Source organism: Prosopis cineraria, unplaced genomic scaffold (genome assembly GCF_029017545.1).
Source record: "Prosopis cineraria cultivar Desert tree isolate PC_DT_omini unplaced genomic scaffold, ASM2901754v1 PC10, whole genome shotgun sequence".
Classification (NCBI taxonomy): domain Eukaryota; kingdom Viridiplantae; phylum Streptophyta; class Magnoliopsida; order Fabales; family Fabaceae; genus Prosopis; species Prosopis cineraria.
This window is the reverse complement of record NW_026555341.1, coordinates 31866385-31893860: the sequence shown is the minus strand read 5'-3', so window position 1 is coordinate 31893860 and position 27476 is coordinate 31866385. Positions and strand designations below refer to the sequence as shown.

The following is a 27476-nucleotide window of genomic DNA, read 5'->3' as shown; positions in this document are numbered from 1 at the left end:
CAAGAAATCAATTAGTATTTCACATGCCTTTTATAGTGTATTATACATGAACCGTTCTGTAATTAAAATGATAGAATAAAACTGTACATTATGGTAATAAGATATAAAAAGTCAAATTTGCTCTTTATTTGTTTATAAAATAGTATTGCTTATAAGGGCAAATTAATTAGTAAATTATCAGTATATAATTAAAAAAACATATTTAAAAAATATTAAGTAAAAGTATAATACTATATTACATTTTATTCATCCCGCTCTCCTTTCTTTATAATTGATTAATTAATCAAATATACCCATCACTTTCATGAGCAACGTAAGATCATTTGACTTTTCAAACTTGGGGATATATCTATTTCAATATTAATTTCGCTATAATTAACCCATGATCATTTTAACTTCAATCTTTGGCTAATAAATAAAATTCACACCCAAAACTTGAGCTCCAATCCTTGATTAACACATAGTCACAAGCCGTGAATGAATAATACACACACACACACACACACACATTCAGGCAAAAAAGAATGAGTAATATATATGGGCTTCCTTTCTGGATGATCTCTCCATCATTAACATAACAATGAAGCCATCTTCTTCTTCCCCACTTTCCTTTCTCTCTCTGATACTCTCAGTTGCAGCAACCTTCTTCTTCGCCTTTGCTTCTGGTGAAGTGGTTTTCAAGGATGGCTTGAAAAACTCCATTGAACTCAGACTGCCAAGCGCTTCTGGCCCTGAAAGCTTCGCTTTTGACTGTAATGGCGAAGGGCCGTACATTGGTGTATCAGATGGTAGAATTCTCAAATGGAAAGGAAGTCACAGAGGATGGGTTGAATTTGCTGTCACCTCACCCAACAGGCAAGATCTTAGCTTTAAAATGTAAAAATATTCATAAAGTTTGATTCAAAACTGATCTGTAATGTATATCATAGATATGTATATACACATATTGCATGTAGAAACCACGTAATTATATTGGGTCTGGCTTGTCTGTTGTGAAAGTATGTGTTTCAAGTTCGAAATCTTAGCTCTTTCTATCTAACTTTTACTGAATGGGTATTTTCAAATTACGTTGAATTATAGGGACAGGAAATTATGTGATGGGTCAACAGATCCAAACAAGGAACCTTCATGTGGGAGGCCACTGGGACTCAAATTTAACAAGAAAACATGCAATCTTTACATAGCAGATGCATATTTTGGCCTTCTAATGGTTGGGCCTAGTGGTGGTGTGGCCAAACAACTAGCCATTTCTGCTGCTGCTGATGATGTTCCCTTCAAATTCTTGAATGGCTTAGATGTTGATGACGAAACTGGTGTGGTTTATTTCTCAGAAAGCAGCACTGTGTATCAGAGAAGGTATTCTTCTTCTTCCTCTCTTGCGTTGAAACTTCATATCCATATTTGGTTTTGTTTGATATAGCTTTAGTATAGACTTAATATGACTTTTAAGACCTCATGAACATAGAAAAAAAGTTCAATTTATGATAAAGGTGTATCAATAAAATTAGTATTAATTATAACCATATATAATAGGATATGATCTAAAGCAGTGGTCACCAGACAAAGTCTTCATTAATATTGCAGAATATGTAAAATCATACTTATATTCACTAAGAAAGATATGCGGTTAGGGTCATGCATCTTAATATCTTATTAATTATTAGGATCATGTACATTATCCAAGATTAATGTAACCTTGATTTATTTGGTGATGATGAAATATTACCCGCTTAATGACGTGAATTAATGTATTCATGAACAATGGAGGAAAGTGAAAAGCCAAGATTATTTGATGAGTTGAGTCATCAAGGTTGTAAAGACAAGGCTTTTGGCGTTTCTCTTCACTCACCGCCTTTGTGGGATTTTCACATCATCTTAATAATGATTAATCTAATGAGTTTCCTCTCTGAGATAGGGAAGTTGAAATGATATTCCAAAAAGGAGATAAAACAGGAAGGTTGCTGAAATATGACCCAAGTAGTAAGAAAGTAGAGATCTTGGTCCAAGGCTTGGCATTTGCAAATGGTGTGGCATTGAACAAGGAAGGCTCATTCCTTCTGGTAGCAGAAACAAGTTTAAGAAAGATAAACAAGTTTTGGCTCAAAGGCTCCAAGACTTACACTTCAGAGCTCTTCACAAAACTTGAAAGGCCACCAGATAACATCAAGAGAGACAGAAACGGAGATTTCTGGGTGGGTCTGAACAGTAATAGGACATCATCTGATAACAATGAAGATAATTATGCAGGTTTAGGAGATGACCCTGTGGGAGTGAAGTTTGATGAGAAGAGAAAGACTTTGAAAGTTTTGGATGGAGGAGGAGGTTCAGAACTTGAGTCAGTGAGTGAAGTGGAAGAACATAATGGGAGGTTGTGGATTGGGTCTGCTGTGAAACCTTATGCTGTTGTAGTTAAGTTATAGCTTCATGTCAGGATACAGGATACGTCTGGACTTGCTTTGAATCTATTAAATGTTTGCCTTGAATAGGCTTTAGCAATAATTGTTTTATAATAATTTTGATTATTATTGTTGGGGTCATCTCACGGTGTGATACTATGAATGAAACTTTAGTCACATGATTGTGCGATTTTGAAGAATATGTTCTTTGATTCTCTCATTGTTGACTAAAATATTTTATTCTCTAATGCTGTGATTTATGTAGAGAAATAACCCTTGACCATGATAATGCACATATAAATTGGACTCGGGATATATATATATATATATATATATATATAGTTATACTCCTTAGTCCTTCGCTTACGTTTTACTCCATATAATCAATGAGATGTTTTTGCTTTAAAAATTGCAAAGATCAAGGAAGACTAAACTCACTTGGGATTGGGAATCTTAATTTTTTTCAATAAATTTAGAGTACTCTCTGTAAGAAATATAAATAATTTTTTTATGTGTAAAAATGTAAGATATTTTTAATTTTTTAATATATAATTGATAAATTTTTTAAATATCTTTAATAAATAAATCACTCAATCCTTTCCTATAAGTGAGACATCCTGAAATTATAACAAATATGAAAAAGTGTTATCAATGCAAAGATAATTAAGTAATTTATTATAGTATAATTTGATTAAATATCTTATGTTTTTAACTAGAGGGAGCATAAACTTTTGAAAGCATCCTTTTTTTTTTTATGAACTTTTGAATGTATCCTGCATTTAACTTTAACCAAACTCCTAACACTCTCTCTATTATAAAATGTGAAATCACTCCCAAAAAAAAAAACCCTTTATTAAACGTAATGGAGGGTAATTGTGAATTACCCCTTCATTTTAAAACAAATGATGCATTGAGATCTGTATTAAAGTAAAAATACATTGAATTTTGGTATTAAAAAAATTTAAGCTATTAATTTATTAGTTTTGTTAATCTAAATGCACAACTTCAAAATGTCATTTGTTTCAAAAACAAAGGGATTGATTTTTTTTTTTCCTTATATCAAGAAACGAAAGGTAATACAATTTGATGCATTTTAATGAATGTCATTAGAGCTGTGCATTTGAACTTAGTTTTATTTTTTTTACACCGGAAACTAGTTTCATTTATACAAATGAAAGGAGAAGCCATGTGATTCTGGGCCGGGTGGGTCGGGTTAATTTATAAGATTGGTTTTCGGTGTCACATATGATGTGCTAAGGCCCAACCAATTCTGTGTTTATGAATTAAGATAGATTTGGACTCTTTAAAATTGGGTGGCTCTTCCTACCACAACAAAAAAAAAAAAACATAACAAAACAAATTGGGTGGTTCTTGTTATGATTCCTAAGACTAACCATGTGCTGTAATATTTTATTATTATTATTATTATTATTATTATTATTATTATTATTATTCTTTTTTGGCTAAAAAGAAGAGCCAATTTTATTAATCACTGAAAAAATATTACAACCACTAACAACCAAAGCCAACTCAAAAAGCAAACAACGTAACACATAACTCATAAAAGAAAAAAAAAAATAAAACCAATGAAACAAAAACAAAGCAAAATTAGGCAACTTAACCAATGCCTTTTTTGTTCCACTATGTCCCACAATTAACAAAAGCAAAAATATTATTAGCAATTAAATCAACAAGCAAAAAACAAAATAAAGAAGATGAAGTTTTAACAAATCATCGGACATGTCTTCTTAAAGTCCATTATTGCTAAAAAATTAGTAGTTTCATTATCTTGGCAAGCCATCAAAGAGAACCAAACATCCTTGCATGATTCTTTGATAGATAATATATCCTACACAAACTCATAATAATGCCAATCATAATCCAAATTTAACAAATCTATGAGCATTTTAAACAGCACTTCTTAATCCAACTCAATAACAACATTTCTACCTACAAATTTATGAGCTTCCTTCGGACCTTCCAAAACAGCCATACACTCAACCATAAGAGGAGAATCAATAGCCACCTCCTTGCCAAGACAACCCAAAAAAAATCCAAAATTATCCCTACAAACAACTCCAATACCAACACATTCATGGAATTAATAAAAGAACCATCAACATTTATTTTTGCTTCACTAACTAAAGGTTTTTGGCAACACCTCATTCTACTAATTTGTACATTCTTCCCACCTTGTTTCTTTTGCTTCCCATGAATCTTCAAACTTCTACACTCATCTACTAACCGAGTAGCATTTTCTATAACCTTTTTAGGATCTACTCTATCATTATTGAAAACTCAAGCACATCTACATTTCCAAATTTCCCAGCATATACTAGCAATCAAAGCTTTCTCCCTTGCACTAATATTATTATTTTATAAACCAGACTGTCACATTATTAACATGATTAACACCATTTAACACTTTCCAAATAAAATGTCTAATCATAATTGGCGAGAAGATCGAAAAAAATCATTATGATTAGCTTCCTTCTTTAAATCATTTTCAACTTTTGCCATGTGATAACCAAATTTGACTGAGTATGCCTCATTGCGACAAGATATCCAAATTAAACTATCCTTACCATTTCCAGTTAGAATTATAATTTTTAGAATTTTAGTCTTCTCTTCATCTGAAATTAAATTAACAATTGTATCAAATTTTCAACATTTTTTGTATATGAAAGAGGCCATCTTCTAATTTTTCATCTTCTCTCCAACCCCCTCTCCTTTCAATCTCATCCCTTTCAAGGTTGGTATCCAAGCATCTGACTATAAATTGGCTATTTCACCATCACAAATCTTCCAAACAGAATTTTTTTTCAACAAATCATAGCCTTCCAATATACTACACTAGCACCATGAAGGTCTTCTCCCTCTCTTTGCTTTAAGTAAATCACATTCAGGAAAGTATATACCTGTCAAAATTTTACACCAAAATTCATTAGGATTTTTAACTAATCTCCATGCAATTTTAGCAAACATAGCAATATTAAAAGTTTTGAAGTCTCTAAAACTCTTGCCATCATCAAGCTTAGATTTAGTCAACAAACTTCACCTTCTCTAATGAATTTTTCCACCACCATCCTCACCATTGCTCCGCTAAAATTCAAAGATCAACCTATCCAATTCTTTACATGTTTTAATATGAAAGGAAAAACAAGCCATTGAATAAACATGTATGGTATTAGCAATAGCTTTTATTAAAATCTCCCTCCCCAAAAGGGTCGGCAATCTCTATCTCCAATTATAAATCTTCAACCCCACCTTATTTCTAACAAAAACAAGAGAAGCTAATCTAGTACTATCCTAAATGACAGGTAAACCAAAATATTTGCTTAGTTGGTCAACATAAAAAATATTCAAATCAGAAGATATTTTATCTCTCAACTCCTCATTAGCATTAGCAAAGAAAAAAAAGTAAAATTTATCCAAATTAATCATTTGTCTAGAAGCAGCACAATGAATGTCAATGATTTTCCTCATGGACATTTAATTGATTTATAAAAATGTATATGTAAACTATTGACATGAAATATCTTAAATTTGAAGGATAATTATGATAAAATAATTACTTCCTCCATTTAAAAATAAGATATTTTTAATTAAATTTTACCCTCAATAAAGTAGTTACTTACTTTTTAACTAACATTATTTTTTTATATTTACCCATATTAAACACTTAATAATAAATGTAAAATTATTATTAATAGGGGTACTTTAAAAAAAGATAATAATTATATTTTAAAAGACTAAAAATGTCTTACATTTTTTAACATCCAACTTCTCAAAAAATACATTACATTTTTGAATGGAGAGAGTACATATCATTTTTTTTTCAAATTAAGTCTTAATCATAGTATAAAAAACGTTGGCTAATTTTTTTTATTACAACTAGAAAAACTAAACAACAATGAACCATGTTTGGTAGCATTGAATTGATAAGGTGAAAATGAAATCAAAGATGAAATCCTAATTTAAGCATGATTGGTATGCAAGAATTGCAATTCTTAAGAATCCTAATTTCATAAAAAATGCTAGAATTCAATTCCATCATATTGATTCTGGAATTACTTCAATTCCCTTGAATTCAATTTGTGGACCCCCTATCCTCATTTTTTTTATCCATTTATAATAAGATAGGTCTTTTTAATTTAAAAAAAAGGGTAATTTAGTCTTTTCCTATTTTAAGTACCTATATAAATTAATATTATATTAGAATTCTATCTTCATACCAAACACACTTTTAAAACTCAATTCTATTCCGATTCCGATTCCGATTTCGATGCCGATTCCGATTCCATTAAAAACTTTTCCATCATACCAAATGAGGCCCAAGAGTTCACAAAACCAGAATTTTTCTCATCGTCCACCATCTCATGTACTTGGCCAAAAAGAATTAAAGTATAAAATATTAATTAAAATAAGAAAAGTAAATAAAAAAAGACAAATTAAATACTTAAATAGGACTCGTAACGCCACGTGACGTTACTTTTAAAAAGTCATTAGACACCAAAGTGAAGTTGACGAGGGTGTGGGTGTTTAACACGTGGGTATATATTGGCGCCAAGAAGGGGAGGTTAAATACACTCACTTAATAAGTATTTTAAAAATTTTATCATATAATATTAAAAGAATGTTATATCTCAAATTTTTGGATGTAATAACATAAGTAAGGAGTATTCTATTCGTGATTAATGTTTTTGAACTTTTAAAAAGAAATATATTTTAATAATTTTAAGTATTGAAAAAATTTAATACTTTTTCCTTCAAAGATGTATAACATTTTTAATCGAATATGACCTTCAATAAAGTAATTATTTATTTTTAAATTAATCTTATCTTTTCATATTTACTCCTATTAAACACCTTATAATAAATATAAAGTCATTTATCAATAAAGATATTTTAAAAAAAAATAATTATTACACTTCGAAAGACTAACAATGTCTTATATTTTTTTAATATCTAACTTTTTAAAAATATTTTATATTTTTTAATGTGAGGAGTAGTTATAATCAAGACACTTGTTAACTAACAGTACTTAAACAACTCATTAAACCCAAATATGAGGATTTATATTGGAACAGTGTCTCTTAACTCATGGTCAAATCATGCCATGGGCTTCCAAAATTATTATAAAAATATGTATCATAAAATTCATGTCATTTCTATCATTATATATTTAAACTAACTTCTGATTTATATTATCAAAACAAAATAATAAATTTCAGTTTATTCAGCTAATTTTTTTAAAAAAATATTTAAATATATAAATCCCATTATAGTCCCATATTCTTATGTTAATTTTAATTTACAGATCTCACTTCATTTTAATTTCAGTTTTGTATGGCCAAAAAAAGAAAAAATCAGTTTTGTAATTTATGTAGAAATCAGGCTGTGGGCTTCCGAACTTAATTGGTCCCCGCCCCAACTCCCATCTAAACGTGCCTTGCTGTCCTCAACTTGCCATGTGGCAACTTGCCTACGGAATAGGTTCTGCTAAATTATTGTCCTACGCTTCGAGTACTTTATTTAGATTATTAGTCAATTTTCAGGCATTAAATAACTTTAAATACATTGAAATTAGCAGCTTCATAGGAAATGCGGCTTGCAGGCTGCAGCCATAAATGACACGATCCCAAGTCAACATCAACTAATCATAATAATAAGAATAGTAATAATAATAAGGAAAAAAAATAAATTAATTCCTAGAGACTCTAAACATACTTTTAATACAATGTTTTTTTTTAATTTTTAAAAATAATATAATCTAATACTTATAATTAATAAAAACTAATTTTAATTATTAATTAATTAAAAATTAATATAAAACAATTTCAAAATTTACAAAAAAGTTCTCAATAAATTTTTAAAATCCTTTTCTATAATTTTTTTAATCTTTATTTTTAATTTTTGGATTTTTAATGTAATTTTTTATCATTTTATTATTTTTTAATTAATTAATAATTAAAATTAATTTTTTGTTAACAATAAAACTAGATTGCATTATTTAAAAATGTTAAATAACCACATTGTATAAGAAATAAAATTAGGGTATGAGACACTCTTAAATAAGGCCCATTTCCTCTTGTATCTTGATGATAATGACTCCGCGACGATCCCTGTTAATGCAGTGCGTGAACTGTGAACTGATGTTTTAAAAAAAATATTAAGGACTTAATTATGAAATTCTGAACTTGTATATTAGGGTAAATTACAACAAAATTATAAAAAAATTCTAGTGGTTATATCAAGAGATTTAAGAGAAAACTATGTTAAAATGAAAATAGTTTGGAAAATTATTCAGTTGTTTAAGTTGAATGTTTGATCATTAGCTTATTGATTTCTTATTACTCCCTCCCTCTTAAAAAATTATAAAACACTTTTAGATAAAATTTCATATACCAATAAATCTCATTAAATATATCTAACAACCTTATTTTTTTAAAATAAAAATATAAACTTTTAAAAATACACATAATTTAATATCTTAAAAAAAGGAATGAAAATTAATTATAGATAGAGAAAAAGTAATATTGAAATTGGTGTATTAATGAAACCTTAATCTATCTAAAGTGTCTTATATTTTAGGATAAAATTTTTTTTAAAAGTGTCTTATATTTGAAATGGAGAGAGCATCTTATATAACTCCAAAAGCATATATTACAGGCATTTTCAGCGAAAAAAAGAATACATTAAAGAAAAAAAATGAAAGTAAAATATTCCTGCTACTTTTTAATTTGCAAACAAGCAAATTTTTTAAAAAAAATGACAACAAAATCCTTTTAAATTATATAAATGATAAGTTCATTCCTTAAAATATCATAATACTAATAAAGTTTATAGATATTTTTCTGTCATTAAGGAGTCAATATAAATAATCAAATTATTCTTGGTTCAGATATCAATTGTCATTCACAAGTTATATTCTAAGATTCACAAATTTTTTTCTTAAAATTACAAGAATTCAACAGCAATTCGTAAATTGACATTTGAAATCTTGATATTCCTCAAGTGTATTCAATATCAATTATCATTCACAAATTTTGTTCTAAGATTCACAACTTTTTTTCTTAAAATTATAAGAATGCAACAGCAATTTGCAATTCTACAATTGAAATCTTGAACTAACGGTAATTTGGTCATTTATATTAATTCCTTAATAATAGCAAAGTCCCTATAGATTTTAGAAAAATTATGGCATTTTGAGGAATCAAAATGTCATTTACATAATTCAAAGAGATTTTATTATTATTTTTTTAATTTTTAATTGATATAATATATGGTTAAATGGTATTTTTGTACATTAATTATTTATTCATGAACCTCTAGTATCCTAAACTTTTTTGTGATGCATTATTCCCTTTTAATATTTGAAAATAGTGTAATTTTGTCCTACAATTAAAAATATTAAGTTTGACTATCAGCTGACCTTAAAAATTACAAAAAAAAAAAAAGACCTCAAAATCACATTGAATGACCCTATAAGAAGATTAACATTAATTAAGTCCCTTAAATTATAAATAAATTCTAAGAGATTAATATTATTTCATCCCTATATTAAAATATCATTTTAATCAACCACATTGACCAATTACCAAGTGATTATCGAATTATCATGTCTAGCTATTACACTGGTAAAAATTATTAAATTTTAAAGTGTTAATGTTTTAATAAGATATTATTTAAACAAGATATATCATTTTTAAAATTAATTTATGGTGTTGCTACCAACAATGATGATGTGATCAAAGTAGTTGGTAAAAATGGTGCTTTTGGCCTTTTACATAGTAAGAATCCTTTGTCTCTTAGTATTTACTTGTGATTTAGGAAATTTAATTAATGTTAATTTTTTTATAAGGCACTCCCTCTAATTTAAAATATAAATATTTTTTAACAATAATTCGCATACCATATGTTTGGATACTATAAAATGTGAGAGTGAAGTTTGATGAGAAAGGAAAGACTTTAATAATAGGTTTAGATGCATATAGATTTGTATTTGAATCAAATCTAAATTTTATATTAAGTCCTTTATAATTTATAATTCTTTCTAAACTTTTGTTATTTCAAATTTTTATATGTACCTTCAACACACTACATAATAGTAATAACCTTTGTCATTTAAATAATCTAAACAAAGAATTTAAAATACATGAATTTAAAATATAAAATTTTAAATCCAAATTTAACTGTCCAAACACTGCCTGAATGTTTAGTGAAAATACATTGAATTTTGATTAGAAGAAAGTAATTTATTAGTTTTGTTAATCCAAATGCGCAACTTCAAAGTGACGTTTGGGCTGAGCATTAATTTGAAATTGTAGTGTTGTTTATACAAATGGAAGTATGGGCCGGGTGGACGAGTTAATATATAATATTGATTTTCGGTATAATTTTGAATTGAGAAAATATATTTGTAAATTCTTACAGTTTTACTTAATTTTAAATCAGGTCTCCACAATTTATTTTATTTTAATTAAGCTCTTATAGTTTGATCTATTATATATTTTAATACTTGAAGGTTTAAATCAATAATAAATTATTAAATTAAAAAAATATTCTTAATGTTAATGGAAAATTTAATTTAATACTTTTAGCCAAAATTAAAAAAATAAAATATGATTTAATACACTTTTTACATTTTATTATTTTTTATGAAAATTCTTTGTGTATAAAAATATTTAAGAAGACAACCTAATTATATAAATTTAGAGTTATAAAAATTATGTAATTAATTCCAAAGTATTATAATCATTTAATAAAAATATAAAAGTTCTTAATTTTTTTTAAGGAATATTTAAGGACTTTAACTTTCATGGATTAAAAAATTTAATTGATTAAAATATAAGGGCTTAATTAAAATAAAATAAACTATAGGGACTTAATTTAAAATTGAGTGAAACTATAAGAACTTGCAGATATATTTTTTCTTTTGAATTTTCTTTACAAGATCAAGAGATATAAATGTAATTAATTTTTGTTGAGAAAAGACAAAACTACACTTGATATTTTTTTTTTAAAAAAATAATCTCCCACCACTCTTGTTGATGATAGTTGAAATCTCATTACAATGACAAGGTTGTCAATTGTTGGAACTTTGGTGTCAGCTACTACTAAATCTCCAAGGTGACTAAAGAGGGTTTGAACTCACAACCCTTTAATTCACTAAAAAATTTATGGCCACTAAATCCAATGGGTCAATCTAAATAAAATTGTAAAAAATTTAGGGTTGGACTTGGGGAATACAATTTTTTTAACAATGGGGTTGAACTTGAATACCAAGACATTTCTACTTTTTATATATATAATAAATAATAAATATTAATGAATTTCTTAAGACATTGCCAATTTATTAAAAATTAATTTAGTGAAAGTTAATTATTGTAATAAAATTTATATTTGAAGATATTTTTTTAAAAGTTAGTTTGATAAATTAAAAGTTATTTAAATTATATATAATGAAAAATAGTTTTAAATGTACTATTACAAAAAAGACATTGATTGTTATAATTTGTAATTTTTGTTATACCAATACAATATATTAGAAATGTTTGAAACAATATTTAAAAAAGACATTGATTTTTATAATTGATAATTTTTGTTATATAAATGCAGTATATTAGAAATATGATGTTTGAAAAATATGTGATAAAAATTTTAAATAACATAAAATTTGTTGTGTTAGTAATAAGATTAGAAAAATATAAAGTTTGTGTTGGTGCTAAAATCTAAATTTGGCTCCAAATCCAATTGTTTGGACTAAAATTTTAATTTTAACTCAAATCCACACAAGTCTTCTAGAAAGTAGGTGGTTGAAGGAAGACTTAGTCAATTAAGATACCTTTTCAAAAAAGAGAAAGAGTAAAGGAAATTCTAAAAAAATTGCAGATGATAACCCAAAGAAAGTGAAACATGTAGCCATGAAAAACCTATCACTTTTACCTATAAAAGGGAAAGCAAGTCACACATACAAGCCTCTTTCTTGAATCTCTTTAACAACTCCAATTTCAATCAACTCAAAAACATTTTAATTGCTTCAAAATTTAGTTTAAGTACCAAACCAGATGCTTCCTTTTTCAACAAATTCATCATAGTTCCCTTAAAGCAGCACACATTAGCAAGGAGCAACAAGTTCTCTAACAATCAATAGAGTACTAGCTCCTAGTAGAATAATAATAATAATAACAACACTCCAACGCTTTTCTTTTAGTTTTTCTATCTTACATTTCCTATAATTTCTATTTAATTATTATCAATATCATGTCTTTCTCTCACCATGCAAGCCTCCCATTTTTCTCTATTTTTATTTCTTTATTTTTAAGTACTTGCATTTGAGGAAAAATTGTGGTAAAGAATCCCAAAAACTCATTATTTGACTTAAAATTTAGGAATTTCACACCGTTTAAAGACATGCTTCTACAACACCACCCCTGCTTTGAGAATTAACACTACTAATAAATAATGATCCCACACATCGAGGTTTGGTTCGTTTGGACAGGAGGTCATGACACTAATACTTGAATGCACTTTCAGAACCCACTTTTAAAAAGCTACCATGAGTTCTATTTGAAAAATTCACTTTCAACTACTTTTAGAATGTGCTTTCATTCCAAAGTTTATATCCAAATATAATATCTTAATTTTTATATAATAAAGAAATTATGAAATTTAGATTTTAAGGAAAAAATGATAATAATAGGAATTTATATTATTTGAGGTTATTTAAAAATAATATTATGGTTAGGTATTTAATTATGAATTTAAATATTTAAATTTAAAACCACATAAGCAATATTTAGTTAAGATATAATACATAAATAATTTTTTTATGCGTGTGTTAAAAAAAAAGAGAAGGTAGAAGGAACAAAAAAAAATGGGTGGAAGGTTGTTGTTTCTAAGTCCCACATTGGTTAGATGAGGGAAGAGAAGAGATGCCTTTATATATAAAAAGGAGGGGGTGTGTGCATTAGTAAGCATGAGAGGCTAAAATGTAATTTAGAAAAAATTATAACTTTTGGCCCAAGAGTTTGAATAATTAAATTCAAACCTATAGTTTTTTTTTATATAATTGTGGGACCCACAATTCTATTTTTATATTATTTTTTTCTCTTCCTCTCACGTTGCTCGGCGTCTTCTCGCAAGGGGGGATTATTTTCTTTTTTCTTCAGGTATGCTCCAACTTTCCTGTTTAGATTAGCATTTAAAAATTATTTAAGTACAAAATTAATCTTATAGTTATTTTCTAAATAATATTAGCTTTCTAGTGATATGATTATTTTGTAGAATAGAGTAAATATTTTGATTAGAATTTTTCTATAGGATAGTTAATCTGATAATATGATGGATTAAAAATATAGATTAAAACTCTTAGGGATATAATAAATATTATAGAATAATTTTTTGAGGTTAAAACTCATGTTTAAGAATTTTTGAGTTAAAATCTAGATCTATATGGTTGAATTTATGTGGAATCTGAGATGTAGGGATGAACCTCTAATTATAAATATTTATTTAAATATGAATAGGTATTTTTGAGGTTATAGAAAGGTGATTTGAGGCTTCAGAATAATTTTAAAATTTTTAATTTATTTTTGGACGAATTTTTAGAATATAGAAAGATGAAATTGTGATACTAGAAGTGATTTAAGGATAAAAAATAGTTTATTAGGGTATGAGAATTTTAGAAAAGAATTTAGGAAGTTAAATGAGGCATAAATCTTAAATTAGTGTTAATATGGATTATAGATCTAAGATTTTTTAACTCTTTAAATTAGAGTTATTTATTTTAATATAAAATTAACATATAGTATTGTGAAATAATTATGTAGATTATATTGACAAAGATAGTGGTAAAAAAGGAGTTGTGAAGAGGAACTTGTTATTCAAGACATAAGGTAACCATTATTAATGTGTTGTGATGAGTGTGTTTGTGAATGGTTATGTGTTAACTTATTGTTTGGAAAAATTATGAATTATTAAAAATAAATACTGTTATATACTCGTTTGAAATTATTGCCAAATGGGTCAAAAATTTATTTTTATTTATCATGATGAGATATTATTGTTCAGATATATTTCTATTTGGATATTTGAATGATGCATGACTTGTCAGGGTATTTTAATGTATGGTGTTAATGGAAATTTCTATTTGGTTAATTATTATCACGTGGTAAGCTATCATTGGACCCAATGAGTGGCGTGTCGCTTGGTCCAACTCACCTTTGGCCAGGTGATTTGACATCCGAGCATAGCGAAAGGAGGATATAAGGTGTAGTCATGCAATTAAATACTTGTTCGGTTTGTTTGAAAATATTGTTCGGTTAAATGTTTTGTGTGCCCACTTAGCAATCGCATGATTAGTTACATCCGCATGTATCATTACATATTAATTTTTGGTTACTGAGACTTTTAAGTCTCATTCCTCATGGTTAATATTTTTACAGGAGCGAGTCCGGCCGAGAAAGCACCAGAGGTGTAATTATGGTGTATGAGACATCATCTTTTACGTTGCCTCTTATTTTAGATTATACAATGTATCTTGTGCCAACTTAGGACATATCTTCTTTATGGAGCATGTAAACTCTAATCCTTTTTATTAAATGCATTTATATGTCCAAAAGGATTATGTCTGTCCATTTTGATTCATGACTTGATTTGAATAACATACTATGAGGATCATGTCTGTCCCTCATGGTTCTAATTACTTTTTGAGATATTTTAAGACCTGTGGTATTTTGTCTAAAATGTATCATGGTAGAAATTTTTCTACCATGATAAGGGTATGATAAGGGTTCAATGAAAAAAATAATTTATTGAATTAATAATTTACAAAAAATTAGTTTGTAAATTTGAGGGTGTTACACCAAACAACTTTCAACTTGTAAAAAGTGTCTCCAAACGTGCCCTATATATTATGTATTGAGAAACCTTATATATATTTGATTATATTATTAATTGATAATTTCTTTGAATAAAAAAATTATAGATATTTCCTCCAAAAATTAAAAGAATCCATATTATTATGTTCTTATAATTTGTAATTAATCCATAAAATAATCTTGAAAATAGTATATCTTAATTTTGATTTTTAAACATTAAGATTCAAAATCTTTCTTAAAAGCATTTGAGTCTTCCATAATCATTTTAAGGGTCCCAGAAGGTTTTCTTTGTTTTTTTTTTATAATAAGAACCATGATTAATTTTATATAAAAATTGAACCAAGCTTAAAAATGAAAAAAAGAAAAGAAAAAATCTCTAACAATTCAGGTAATTGAGCTCATCCAAATACACTTCAAAAGCCAAAGTTATTAACATGGATCTTATATAAACTTAGTAAAAGCTAAAGGTGGGCGATCCAAATGGGCCCTATACATTGCGTACTAAGAAGCATTATATATATATGTGTGTGTGTGCATGTATGTATGTATTTGAATATGTTATTATAGATAATTTCTTGGAGTAAAAAAAAATTATACATATTTCCTTAAAAAATTGAAAGGATCCATATTGTTATGTTCTTATAATTTTTAATTAATCCATAAATATCTTAAAATAATCTTGAAAATAGTATATATTAATTTTGATTTTTAAACATTGGGCTCTTGGACTTATTTGGATGAGCTCGAATCTTAGATTTTTTTTAAGCTTATTTTAATTTTTATATTAAAATTAATTATGGTTCTTCTTATAAAAAAAATCTTTTGGGACGCTTGAAATAATTATGGAAGACTGAAACGCTCTTAAGAAATATTGTGAATCTTGTTAGAATTGAGCCTATATGAACTTCTCATGTTTGGGTTTATTCAGGCCAACTTAAATTGAGCTCATCTCATTCAAATTATGAATTTTAATTTAGATTAATGTTGGGTAAAATGGAGTTAAGTTATACATATAAGCATGATTTTGAGCAAAATTAATTTAATCAAAATAAGAAGCAAGCAAATTCGGAGTTACTTTTCATATAACGTCATTTAGGAGCTCAAATGTGATTTTTAATAAATGAGATGGTGTTGATATATAATTTTTATAAAAAAAATTCAAGTTTAGGGCATTTAACTTGGCTTTTAAATGATAGAAAGTATTTTAATAAATTTTCTAGAAAGGCTTCCAAAATTAATTATTCCTGTAACATCCTGATTTTTATATAATAAAGAAATTGTGGAATTTAGGTTTTGAGGAAAAAAAAATGATAATAATAGAAATTTATATTATTTGAGGTTATTTAGAAATAATATTATGATTAGGTATTTAATTATGAATTTAAAAATTTAAATTTAAAACCACATAAGCAATATTTAGTTAAGATATAATACATAAATAATTTTTTTTATGTGTGTGTTAAAAAAAAGAGAGAAGGTAGAAGGAACAAAAAAGGGGGTGGAAGGTTATTGTTTCTAAGTCCCACATTGATTAGATGAGGGAAGAGAAGAGGTGCCTTCATGTATAAAAAAGAGGGGGTGTGTGCATTAGGAAGCATGAGAGGCTAAGATGCAATTTAGAAGAAATTGCAATTTTTGGCCCAAAGGTTTGAATAATTAAATTCAAACCTATAGTTTTTTTTTAATATAATTTTGGGACTCACAATCCTATTTTTATATTATTTTTCTCTCTTCCTCTCACGTTGCTCAGCGTTTTCTCGCAAGGGGGGATTATTTTCTTTTTTCTTCAGGTATGTTCTAACTTTCCTGTTTAGATTAGCATTTAAAAATTTATTTAATTACAAAATTAATTTTATAGTTATTTTTTAAATAATATTAGCTTTCCAGTGATATGATTATTTTGTAGGATAGAGTAAATATTTTGATTAGGATTTTTCTATAGGGTAGTTAATCTGATGATATGATGGATTAAAAATATAGGTTAAAACTCTTAGGGATATAATAAATATTATAGAATATTTTCTTGAGGTTGAAACTCATGTTTAAGAATTTTTGAGTTAAAATCTAGATCTATATGGTTGAATTTATGTGGAATCTGAGATGTAGGGATAAACCTATGATCATTAAATATTTATTTAAGTATGAATAGGTATTTTTGAGGTTATAGAAAGGTGATTTGAGGCTTCAGGATAATTTTAAAATTTTTAATTTATTTTTGGACGAATTTTTAGAATATAGAAGGATGAAATTGTGATATTAGAAGTGATTTGAGGATAAAAAAAATAGTTTATTAGGGTACGAGAATTTTAGAAAAAAGAATTTGGGAAGTTAAATGAGGCATAAATCTTAAATTAGTATTAATATGGATTATAGATCTGAGACTTTCTAATTCTTTAAATTAGAGTTATTTATTTTAATATAAAATTAATATATAGTATTGTGAAATAATTATGTAGATTATATTGACAAAGATAGTGGTGAAAAAGGAGTTGTGAAGGGGAACTTGTTATTCAAGACACAAGGTAACCATTATTAATGTGTTGTGATGAGTGTGTTTGTGAATGGTTATGTGTTGTTTTGTTGTTTGAAAAAATTATGAATTATTAAAAATAAATACTGTATATACTTGTTTGAAATTATTGCCAAGTGGGTTAAAAATTTATCTTTGTTTATCATGATGAGATATTATTGTTCGGATATATTCCTGTTTGGATATTTGAATGATGCATGACTTGTCAGGGTATTTTAATATATGGTGTTAATGGGAATTTCTGTTCGGTTAATTATTACCACGTGGTAAACCCTCATTGGACCCAATGAGTGGCGTGTCGCTTGGTCCAACTCACCTTTGGCCGGGTGATTTGACGTCCGAGCATGGTAAAAGGAGGATATAAGGTGCAGTCATGCAATTAAATACTTGTTCGGTTTGTTTGAAAATATTGTTCGGTTAAATGTTTTGTGTGCCCACTTAGCAATCGCATGATTAGTTACATCCGCATGCATCATTACATATTAATTTTTGGTTACTGGGACTTTTAAGTCTTATTCCCCGTAGTTAATATTTTTACAGGAGCGAATCCGGCCGAGAAAGCACCAGAGGTGTAATTATGGTGTATGAGACACCATCTTTTACGTTGCCTCTTATTTTAGATTATACAATGTATCTTGTGCCAACTTAGGACATATCTTGTCTATGGAGCATGTAAACTCTAATCCTTTTTATTAAATGCATTTATATGTCCAAGAGGATTATGTCTGTCCCTTTTGATTCATGACCTAATTTGAATAACATGCTATGAGGATCACGTCTGTCCCTCATGGTTCTAATTGCTTTTTGAGATATTTTAAGACCTGTGGTATATTATCTTGGATGTATCATGGTAGAAATTTTTCTACCATGATAAGGGTATGATAAGGGTTTAATGAAAAAAAAAGAAAAAAAATGATTTGTTGAATTAATAATTTGTGAAAAATCGGTTTGTAAATTTAAGGGTGTTACAATTCCCAGCCCATCAAAACATGCTGATCAAATGTTACTGTCCTCAGCTTACATTGTAGCCTAATCAATTCTCTTTTGTTTGGATTAAAGTAATATTTAAAAAAAATGTAATAGTCAATTAAGCATTAATGATCTTAAAAAAAATTTAAATATTTTAAAATATGGTCTATTCATAAAATTAATTAGATATATTTTATTTTTTTATCCTCAAATTAAATTTATTATTAAAATATAATATATTTATTGTAACTAATTTTTAACTGGCTAAATTTTTCCTTTATTTTTTCTGAATCATTCCTTTTTTTCTTTGAATATAAAATTGTCGATGCCTTTTTTCATCACAAAGCTTTTCTTTTCTCTTCCTCTCTGTTTTTTCTAGAAATACTATGAAGAAAATGTTAGATATTGAAGAGAAATCTTCATTTCTAGAAGTAAAAGACTAGGCTATAATCTATTATCTATCATCAATTTTTTACTATCTTCACATTTCTCAGTAACATTAAATTTTTTGCGGACTATGATTGATTTATTTTAAACAAATGATTATGTATTTTTTGTGTTACTGATATATGATACTACATTATTAATATACGTGTATATATATATATTAATGATAAACAAGTTTATATCTAATTGTCTAGTTATATTGATCTATGATAGTATATCAGTGATATACAGCAATATATCAATAATGTAGTATCACGAATTAGTAACACATAAAACACATAATAATTAGTCTAAAATGGATCAAACATAGTTTACAAAAAAATTTGGACTTTTAGTTTATCATAGAGAGTCAAATACCTAAACTAATAAAATAAAATATCATAAATATGAAGATCCATTTTCCTGCCAACCAACGTGCTCTATTCTATTGAGTATCGTTGATGTATCTCACCTCACGTTTGTCTTTTACGGTCATGACTGTGGCTCACTTATACTGTTCTGTGATCTGTCATATTCATCTCTCTCATTTCAAAGATTTCTTGTTTTGAATTTTCTGATATTTTAGAAAAAGCAGATATTAAAAGGATAATTTTATAAATTAATTATAAACTAAATATTAAAAAATTTATTTTAAAATTTTAAAAAAATAGACTATTTATTTATTTGATCTTATAATATGAGTTATGTGTGTAAATTTTTTTTTTGTATTAAAACAAGCAGCTTTATTGAAAATCCAGCTTGCAGACATAAATGACACTATCTCAAATCAACATCAACAACGACTGCTAATAATTAGGCTAATAATAATTTTAATTAAAATAATAATAATCATCGTCGTCATCGTGTCATCCCCTTGAACTGATCTTTTTTTTTTTTTTTTCATATATTAATGAAGGGAGATTAAGATTTTTACTTCCATAGAAAATAATTCAAGAAAAAAAAATTACTCCCACTTATTAGTATATAGTGTTTAGTGCTCTTTAAAAGAATGCAAGGGAGAAAAATACAATTTTAGTTTAAGCCAGACATAGGCCAACCATTAAAGATAGATAACTATGTTCCAGTAAAGCCAACTCTAGTAAAACCCAGACATATCAACTTGTTGTCATCCAATCAGAAACCACAAAACGCAAAACAAGTCTGTACATTTCAAAAGAATATATCATGATAGTTTATACTTTTGAACCAAAGTTTCAAAGGGAAAAGTTGAGACAATACAGGTAATTTTTCTGTCCCATGAAGAAGAAGACATCTGGAATTTTGTTTCCACAAATTTCAAGGAAGATAGAAAGTATTATAAGTTAATGTTGGTGGCTACAAAATCTGTCACGATTACTCATAAAAAAAAAAGATGAAAATTTTTATAGTAAAATAAAAATTCACAAGGTATTAACTCCAACTGTTTAGAGTTATTTTCCTTGTATAGCCAAAAGGTTTTTCAATAGATTATTATGGCAAGGTATACAATTATTTTGATTAGAAAGAATCCTAATATAATACCCTATTTCGTAGAAATTATGAATATTTGTAGTTTATCTGGTTCGATCAAGAATACCCAAATGATTTTCAAAATAGTTCCTTAAATAGTTTCATATCTTTGGACCAATAAAAAAAATACCACCACCAGCAATTGTTGAGAAGTATGAATTTTTTAAAGAAAAAATCAATTTTATGGATAAAAAAAAATCATTTGATTTGTTCTATGGGTTAAAGTATATTTTTTCCTGTATATTCCTTTGAAGAGCATTGGACATCTTATACTAATAAATTGGGCATTTTCCCCTCTAATGATTTCTAGATGAGCAAAACTCCTAAACTATAGATTTAGAAATGTCTGAAATTCTAAATTTATTTTTAATTTAATGTTTCATTTTAACTTTTAAAAATAATACAATTTATATATATTATTAATAAAAGTTAACTTTGATCATGGGTTGACTAGAAAATGGCAAACATGGACTCAAAAATTACAAAAAAAGATCAAGAAAATTTTATTAGTCATTTTCTATAATTTTAATTTTTTTGTAATTTTTTTATATTCTTTTATATTATTTTATAGTTAACTAATAATTAAAGTTAATTTTTACTTATAATATGGATAAATTACACTATTTTAAAAATTGAAGAGGAACATAGCACTAAAAAAAAATAAGCCCCCAAAAGCTCCCCGATTCATAGTTTAGTAACTAATTTACTCTTTTATTCAAATATTGTTGCATGCTTTTCATTTGAACAAAGCTGCTTGACTATTTGTACACAAATGCATAGAAGGACTAAAATATACTCCAGATTTAATCTACAAATCATTTACAATATTAAAACTTATTAATTCATTTTAAAAATTTAACAAATTTTTAACTATATTCTTAGTGAATGTGAATACTCTAACAGTATATATTTTTTATAAATACTCCTTTCATTAAAAAATATAAGACATTTTAAATCGAATCTCACCCTCTAATAAAGTAATTATCTACTTTTAAACTAACCCTTATATTCATCCCTATTAAATATCCTACAATAAATATAAAGTTATTCATCAATAGGGTATTTTTTAAAAAAAGATAATAATTATACCTCAAAAGACTAAAATTTTTTTATATTTTTTAACATTTAACTTTTTAAAAAATATTTTATATTTTTAAATAAAAAAAATATTTAATAAAAATAAATAAATTTGTGATAAGAAGTTAATAACATGTGTTATAAATATGGGCAAGAAAAATATTTTGTGTCACTGTCAACATTCAATTGAAATTTGAGAACGAACCTAGCTAAGAAAGAAAGCACTAAAAGGGGAAAAATTACATGCCCTCATTTATTACTCGTTGATGGGACACTGAGTACAGTAAAAACGGAAGAAAACGGAAGTTGAAGACTATCAATGACTCAGTATATAAAACATAGGACCATCGTTAGCAACTCTAACGGAAGGAAACAGATGAGTTAACGACAAACAGGACATTGACATCTAACGGCTAGTTTCTGTAGGGTGTAGGCATATTTATTATTCATATGCTTAACCACCCTTCATTATAAATGCAGGAGACCATGAATGAAATTAGTTTAGGGATGGATTATTTGACTTAAAAATTTAGATTTAAAATTTTATATTTGATACCCCTTCAATTTTTTTTATAAATTATTTTTACCAACTTCATCAATACCAATACAAAAAAAATACTTTCTTTTTTCAAAAATAAAAAATATTTTTTGAGGAGTTGGATGTTAAAAATGTATGTCATTTTTAATCTTTTGAGGTGTAATCATTACCTTTTTTTCAAAAGTGTTCTTATTGAAAATAAATTTATATTTATTTTAGGGTATTTAATAGAAATAAATATGAAAATATAGGATTAGTTGAAAAGTAGGTAACTACTTTATTGAGGGGTGAGATTTGATTAAAAATACCTTATATTTTTGAACAAAGGGAGTATAGAGAATAAAAGTGGTTAAAATTTCAAATATGCCCATACATAACAAATTCAAAAAGTAATGTCATGTCATTTTTTCTTTCTCATAAAGGGTAGTTTTAAAAATACCTTTTAAATATTACTTAAAAGATGCACCATGACTTATAAATAAAATTCTTAAAATATGACTTATAAATGAGGCTGGAGGAGTATTTTACAATTAAAATTCATAGATTTTAATATTAAATTAAAACTTACTAATAACTAAGAACTTCTTAAAAAGATTAAATTAATACTAAATTAGAACTTATTTCTTAGTTTAAAAAAGACGAGACATTATTTTAAAGTGAGATGTTAGAAAATACTCTCTTTGTTTTTAAATATATAAGAGAAAATAATCAATACACATTGTTTTAAAAAGTTAGTTAAATACAATAATTATATTTGAAATTTAAAAATTTCAATTAAATTATTCATGTAATTAATGAAATAACTTCATTTAGTGAAAATAAATATTGACTTTATGAGGGTCAATTTAAAAAAAAATGTAATACTTTTTAAAATTTATAATTTTGCTTATAAATAAAAACACAGAGACACATATGATAGTTTCTCTTATATTAAAAAAAGGAGGAGTATAAAATATTTTAGGCTTTTCATGGTACAATTTAATGAGGTTTTTTTCAACAATATCTGTAATAAGTTTTTCCAAAAATATACACCCTATTAAATAAGGTTTTTCAAGTAGGTGTGGCAAAGATGGCAGTAGTCTAAGCTCTTTAAGCATCATTAATTTAATTTTTAAAAATGTATATGGAAAGCATCGCTTGAGAAAAAATAACTAATTAAATGACATTCAAATTTCTTGAGAAAATCTCATAACTGATGGCTATGAGGATGTCTTGGGAAACTAAAAACAAAAAGATGAACATGAAAATAATGTATAATTTTAAAGACAATTAGCTAATTTTTTGTAAAATGTAATTCAACCTTATAATATTGAATAATTGAATATAAGGAATACTTCTTAAAGATTTTCAATGCAATGCTGAAAATGAGTATAGAATTTAGGGACTTAAATTATGATGAGATTTTAAGTTGACATATTTTTTTTTTAACGAGGTTCCTAGTTATCATCCTAGGACAATTATATTTGCTCATTTATTTATTTGAGCATTGTTTCGTCACCCTCAAGTAATAATGTCTCTCATCTATATATATAAATGCATGGGCATGCATGCTTCATCCACAAGTCATCTCTCTCGCCATGAATCCACCTTCTTCTTCTTCTTCACTGGTCTTCCTCGTCCTAGTCTCTCTGTTACTCTCATCGTCGTCACTTGCTGCTAATAATAATGAGTTGGCATCCAGTGAAGAAGTGATCAGACTCCCAGGAGTTACAGGTCCTGAAAGCTTAGCCTTCGACTGCAACGGCGACGGCCCGTATGTCGGTGTCTCCGATGGTCGAATTCTCAGATGGAATCGAACTCTTAAACAATGGTTCGAGTTTGCTCTCACTTCACCACACAGGTAACACCTCTGAGATAACAATAATAAAAGGGATTAGGATTTAGAAGGTTTCGAGTACTTGTGATACGCTGTTTCGAGTCTATATTTTATTCCATGGCTGTGTGTGTGTGTGTGTGAGTAAATTGTAAGGTAACAATTAATAAGAGAACTTACGAAGTAGTTTGCTTTGGAGTTTTGGGTGAGGAAGAGGAAGGTGGGAAGAGAGAGATTGTTATGATGTGGTTACCGTTTCGCCGGCTAGCCTAATTAGGTTTTATAGATACTTGATATTTCTTCTGGAGAATTACCAATAAGGACCCTTACAAAATTGGACCCTTACAAAATTTCTCGAAGAATTTATGACTGAAACATCAAGAATTTCCAACTCAAAGGTCTTTATTTTTCTTAATTTCCTTAAAGGGTCTTCAATTGTCATTCTCATTATTTCCTTTTAAGCATCTTTGTACATAAACTCCTTTCCATTATTAACTTTTATCTTTAAGAAAGCATCATTGAAAATTACCACTCCTTTTTATTTATTTTTATTTAATAAGATAACTTAATCATAGATAAATATAAGAAATTCATTAATTTTAAACTTAATCATAAGCCAATGCAATCAAGTCACTCCCTCCTAGGCCTAACAAAAAAAATTTGGGCAAAGAATTTTTTAAGTCCAAATATTGATACTTCCTTACTTATTTTTTTATTTATCCTGTTTAGAGTTAGTAATTTAAACCAAGTTCAACGAGTTACCCCTGATTCCATTGAAAAAATTGAGGGCCAGGTTTTTTTTTTTAAAAAAGATAGGTTTTTATGTTTGGAGCCTGAATAAGCCCAAAAGATTTAGGTCAAACTTAATGATCAGGTTCGAGCTTGGCTCGAATATTCAAATAAAATATAATAAATATTAATTAATTCTTTAAGTTTTAAATCATTTTGTATTAAAATACCATATATTTGAGTCATGTATATCGTTTAAGTATCAAAAAATATATTTTATATTTTTTATAAAATAAAATAAGTAATTTTAAAGTAAAAAATTCATTAAAAATAATTTTAATAATAAAATTCAAATATTCAGGTTAAATTTAACTATTCAAACTTTTTAAAAAGTTGAACCATTCAAAGTTTTGCCTATTCAGTCCATCTAAATTTCTATCTAGCTCTCTTATCTAACCCTTCCAACAGGAAAGGGTCCACACACATACGCCGCTCCCAAACAGCGCACATCACACACTTTGCCCGCTTGGGTTATTAATCCTGAAACCCTCAGCTTTAATGGGAAAGAGAATGCCACTTCAATTACAGACCAAGACTCTCTCCTCGTCTTTTTCCTTTTTTAAAAAAATGCGCCCTGGCCCACCATGTGAGGGCAAGAGAGACTAGGAGACAGTCTTCCCCACTTGAGCTACAAGCTCTTGGCGATATACATCATTTGCTTGCTCCTAATCACCAAATATTGATAATTGAATCTAGACATTTTGAGGTCAATGTAAGATATCTTAAATAAGGGAAAGACTTGGACATGTTACAAGTTTGGACCAAATTATCTTTAAAATTAGAACCAGTAATTCGAGCGAGGCAGACTTAATTCGAAACAAGCTTATTCGAATTGAGTTTAAAATATTTTGCCATATAAAAAAAGTTCATATAGTCAAATTCGACCATAATCCCTTAAGCTTTTAGGCTGGCTTGAATATCAAAATTGTTAAATATTTTTTTATTTTTTATTTTTATTTAATTTCATTTTTTATTTTTAAAAATTAATATTTTCAATTTTTATATTATTTTATTAATAATAAAAAAATAATTTGGGTTTTCGGGCTTGGCCCAAATTTTTTTAAATTTATTCGAGTAGCTTGAGTAGGTTTGAAGTAAAAAGAATCTTTTAAACTTTCAATCCAATCTTAAAATTTTTTAAGTTTATTTAGGCTTGCTGGTCAAACTTGATTTAAATTGCTGTCTCTATTTGAAATAGTATATTTTACCAATAAGAAGTGATCGATAATTCAATCTTTAGAAATCTCAAACAATAATACATACACACTTATATATATCTTAATGTTTGATTATAGGGACAGGAAATTATGCGATGGGTCAACAGATCCAAACAAGGAACCTATATGTGGGAGGCCATTGGGACTCAAATTTAACAAGAAAACATGTAATCTTTACATAGCAGATGCATACTTTGGCCTCTTAATGGTTGGTCCTAGTGGTGGTGTGGCTCAACAACTAGCCATTTCTGCTAGTGATGGCTCTCCCCTCCACTTCGTCAATGCCTTAGACATTGATGAGAAATCTGGTGTGGTTTATTTCTCAGATACCAGCACTCTATTCCAAAGAAGGTATATATAACACACATACATACGCACAACATCCTATTTTGGGCTTCGTAATTGGATTATTCATCTTATTTCTTTCACACCTTCATGTTTAAATAAACTTAAGAGCTTCCTCTTTGTGAAAGGGAATACCAATTGGCAGTCCTTACAGGAGACAAAACAGGAAGATTGCTTAAGTATGACCCAAGTAGTAAGAAAGTACAAGTCTTGGTCAAAGGCTTAGCATTCCCAAATGGTGTGGCTTTAAGCAAGGATTGTTCATTCCTTCTGTTAGCAGAATCAACTTTTAACATTATTCACAAGGTCTGGCTTACAGGTTCTAAAGCCTACAATTTAGAACCTTTTGCATTGCTTAAAAGGTCCCCAGATAATATCAAGACAAACAAGAAGGGAGATTTCTGGGTGGCACTGAATAGTTACAGGTCAGTGCTTCCAAATACAGATCACAATGAAATTGTGCAGAAGGAGGATCAAAATCCATGGTGGATAAAACAAGACCCTGTTGCAGTGAAGTTTGATGGGAATGGAGAGACTTTGGAGGTTCTGGATGGAGGAGGAGGCCAAAAGCTTGACTCTGTCAGTGAAGTTGAAGAAAATGATGGGAGGTTGTGGATAGGATCTGTTCGTAAAGATTATGTTGCTGTAGTCAATAATGTCTAGCTTCTCAACATAAGTTGTAATCAGAAGGACCTTTCAAAGTAAACAGTATGTTTCTAAAGTCAATAATGTCTGGATTTTCATTATCGTTGTAATAAAAAAGGACCTTTCAAATTAATGCTGCTGCAGTTATCTAGTTCTCATTCATCAGTGATTGTTATTAGGGACAGTTATAGCCATCTTCAATTAGCCATATATAGCACACTGTCTGCATGCTACTTGCTATTTACTATGAATCTTCCATACAATTATAGTTTCCATCTCAATTAATTTACTTGATCTGGTTAATTAGGATCTAAGTTAATATGGTTTCCCTTGCTCTG

General features: G+C 27.6%; 2 protein-coding genes and 1 long non-coding RNA gene across 3 annotated transcripts; all 3 read left to right on the top strand.

Moving 5' to 3' along the window:
- Positions 1-533: 533 nt before the first annotated feature.
- On the top strand, positions 534-2598 carry LOC129284343 (protein STRICTOSIDINE SYNTHASE-LIKE 10-like). The gene is made up of 3 exons (XM_054919788.1): positions 534-855; positions 1081-1356; positions 1916-2598. The coding sequence occupies exons 1-3, from the start codon at positions 581-583 to the stop codon at positions 2418-2420; spliced, it is 1056 nt and encodes a 351-aa protein (XP_054775763.1). The 5' UTR covers positions 534-580; the 3' UTR covers positions 2421-2598.
- A 14311-nt stretch (positions 2599-16909) lies between these two features.
- LOC129321775 (uncharacterized) lies at positions 16910-18542 on the top strand. Its single transcript, XR_008596097.1, has 3 exons — positions 16910-17070; positions 17737-17802; positions 18351-18542. It is a non-coding gene; the product is annotated as an uncharacterized LOC129321775 (long non-coding RNA).
- A 5364-nt stretch (positions 18543-23906) lies between these two features.
- Positions 23907-27297, top strand: LOC129322564 (protein STRICTOSIDINE SYNTHASE-LIKE 10-like). Its single transcript, XM_054968863.1, has 3 exons — positions 23907-24169; positions 26227-26499; positions 26622-27297. Exons 1-3 carry the CDS (start codon positions 23907-23909, stop codon positions 27154-27156), a joined length of 1071 nt encoding a protein of 356 aa, XP_054824838.1. The 3' UTR covers positions 27157-27297.
- The last annotated feature ends 179 nt before the right edge of the window (positions 27298-27476 follow it).

Coding starts and splice junctions, on each gene's coding strand:
- LOC129284343 (XM_054919788.1), top strand. CDS start 581: ATGAAGCCATCTTCTTCTTCCCCACTTTCCTTTCTCTCTCTGATACTC. Junction 856..1,080: donor GCTGTCACCTCACCCAACAG/GCAAGATCTTAG, acceptor GTTGAATTATAG/GGACAGGAAATTATGTGATG. Junction 1,357..1,915: donor AGCACTGTGTATCAGAGAAG/GTATTCTTCTTC, acceptor TCTCTGAGATAG/GGAAGTTGAAATGATATTCC.
- LOC129322564 (XM_054968863.1), top strand. CDS start 23,907: ATGAATCCACCTTCTTCTTCTTCTTCACTGGTCTTCCTCGTCCTAGTC. Junction 24,170..26,226: donor GCTCTCACTTCACCACACAG/GTAACACCTCTG, acceptor GTTTGATTATAG/GGACAGGAAATTATGCGATG. Junction 26,500..26,621: donor AGCACTCTATTCCAAAGAAG/GTATATATAACA, acceptor TCTTTGTGAAAG/GGAATACCAATTGGCAGTCC.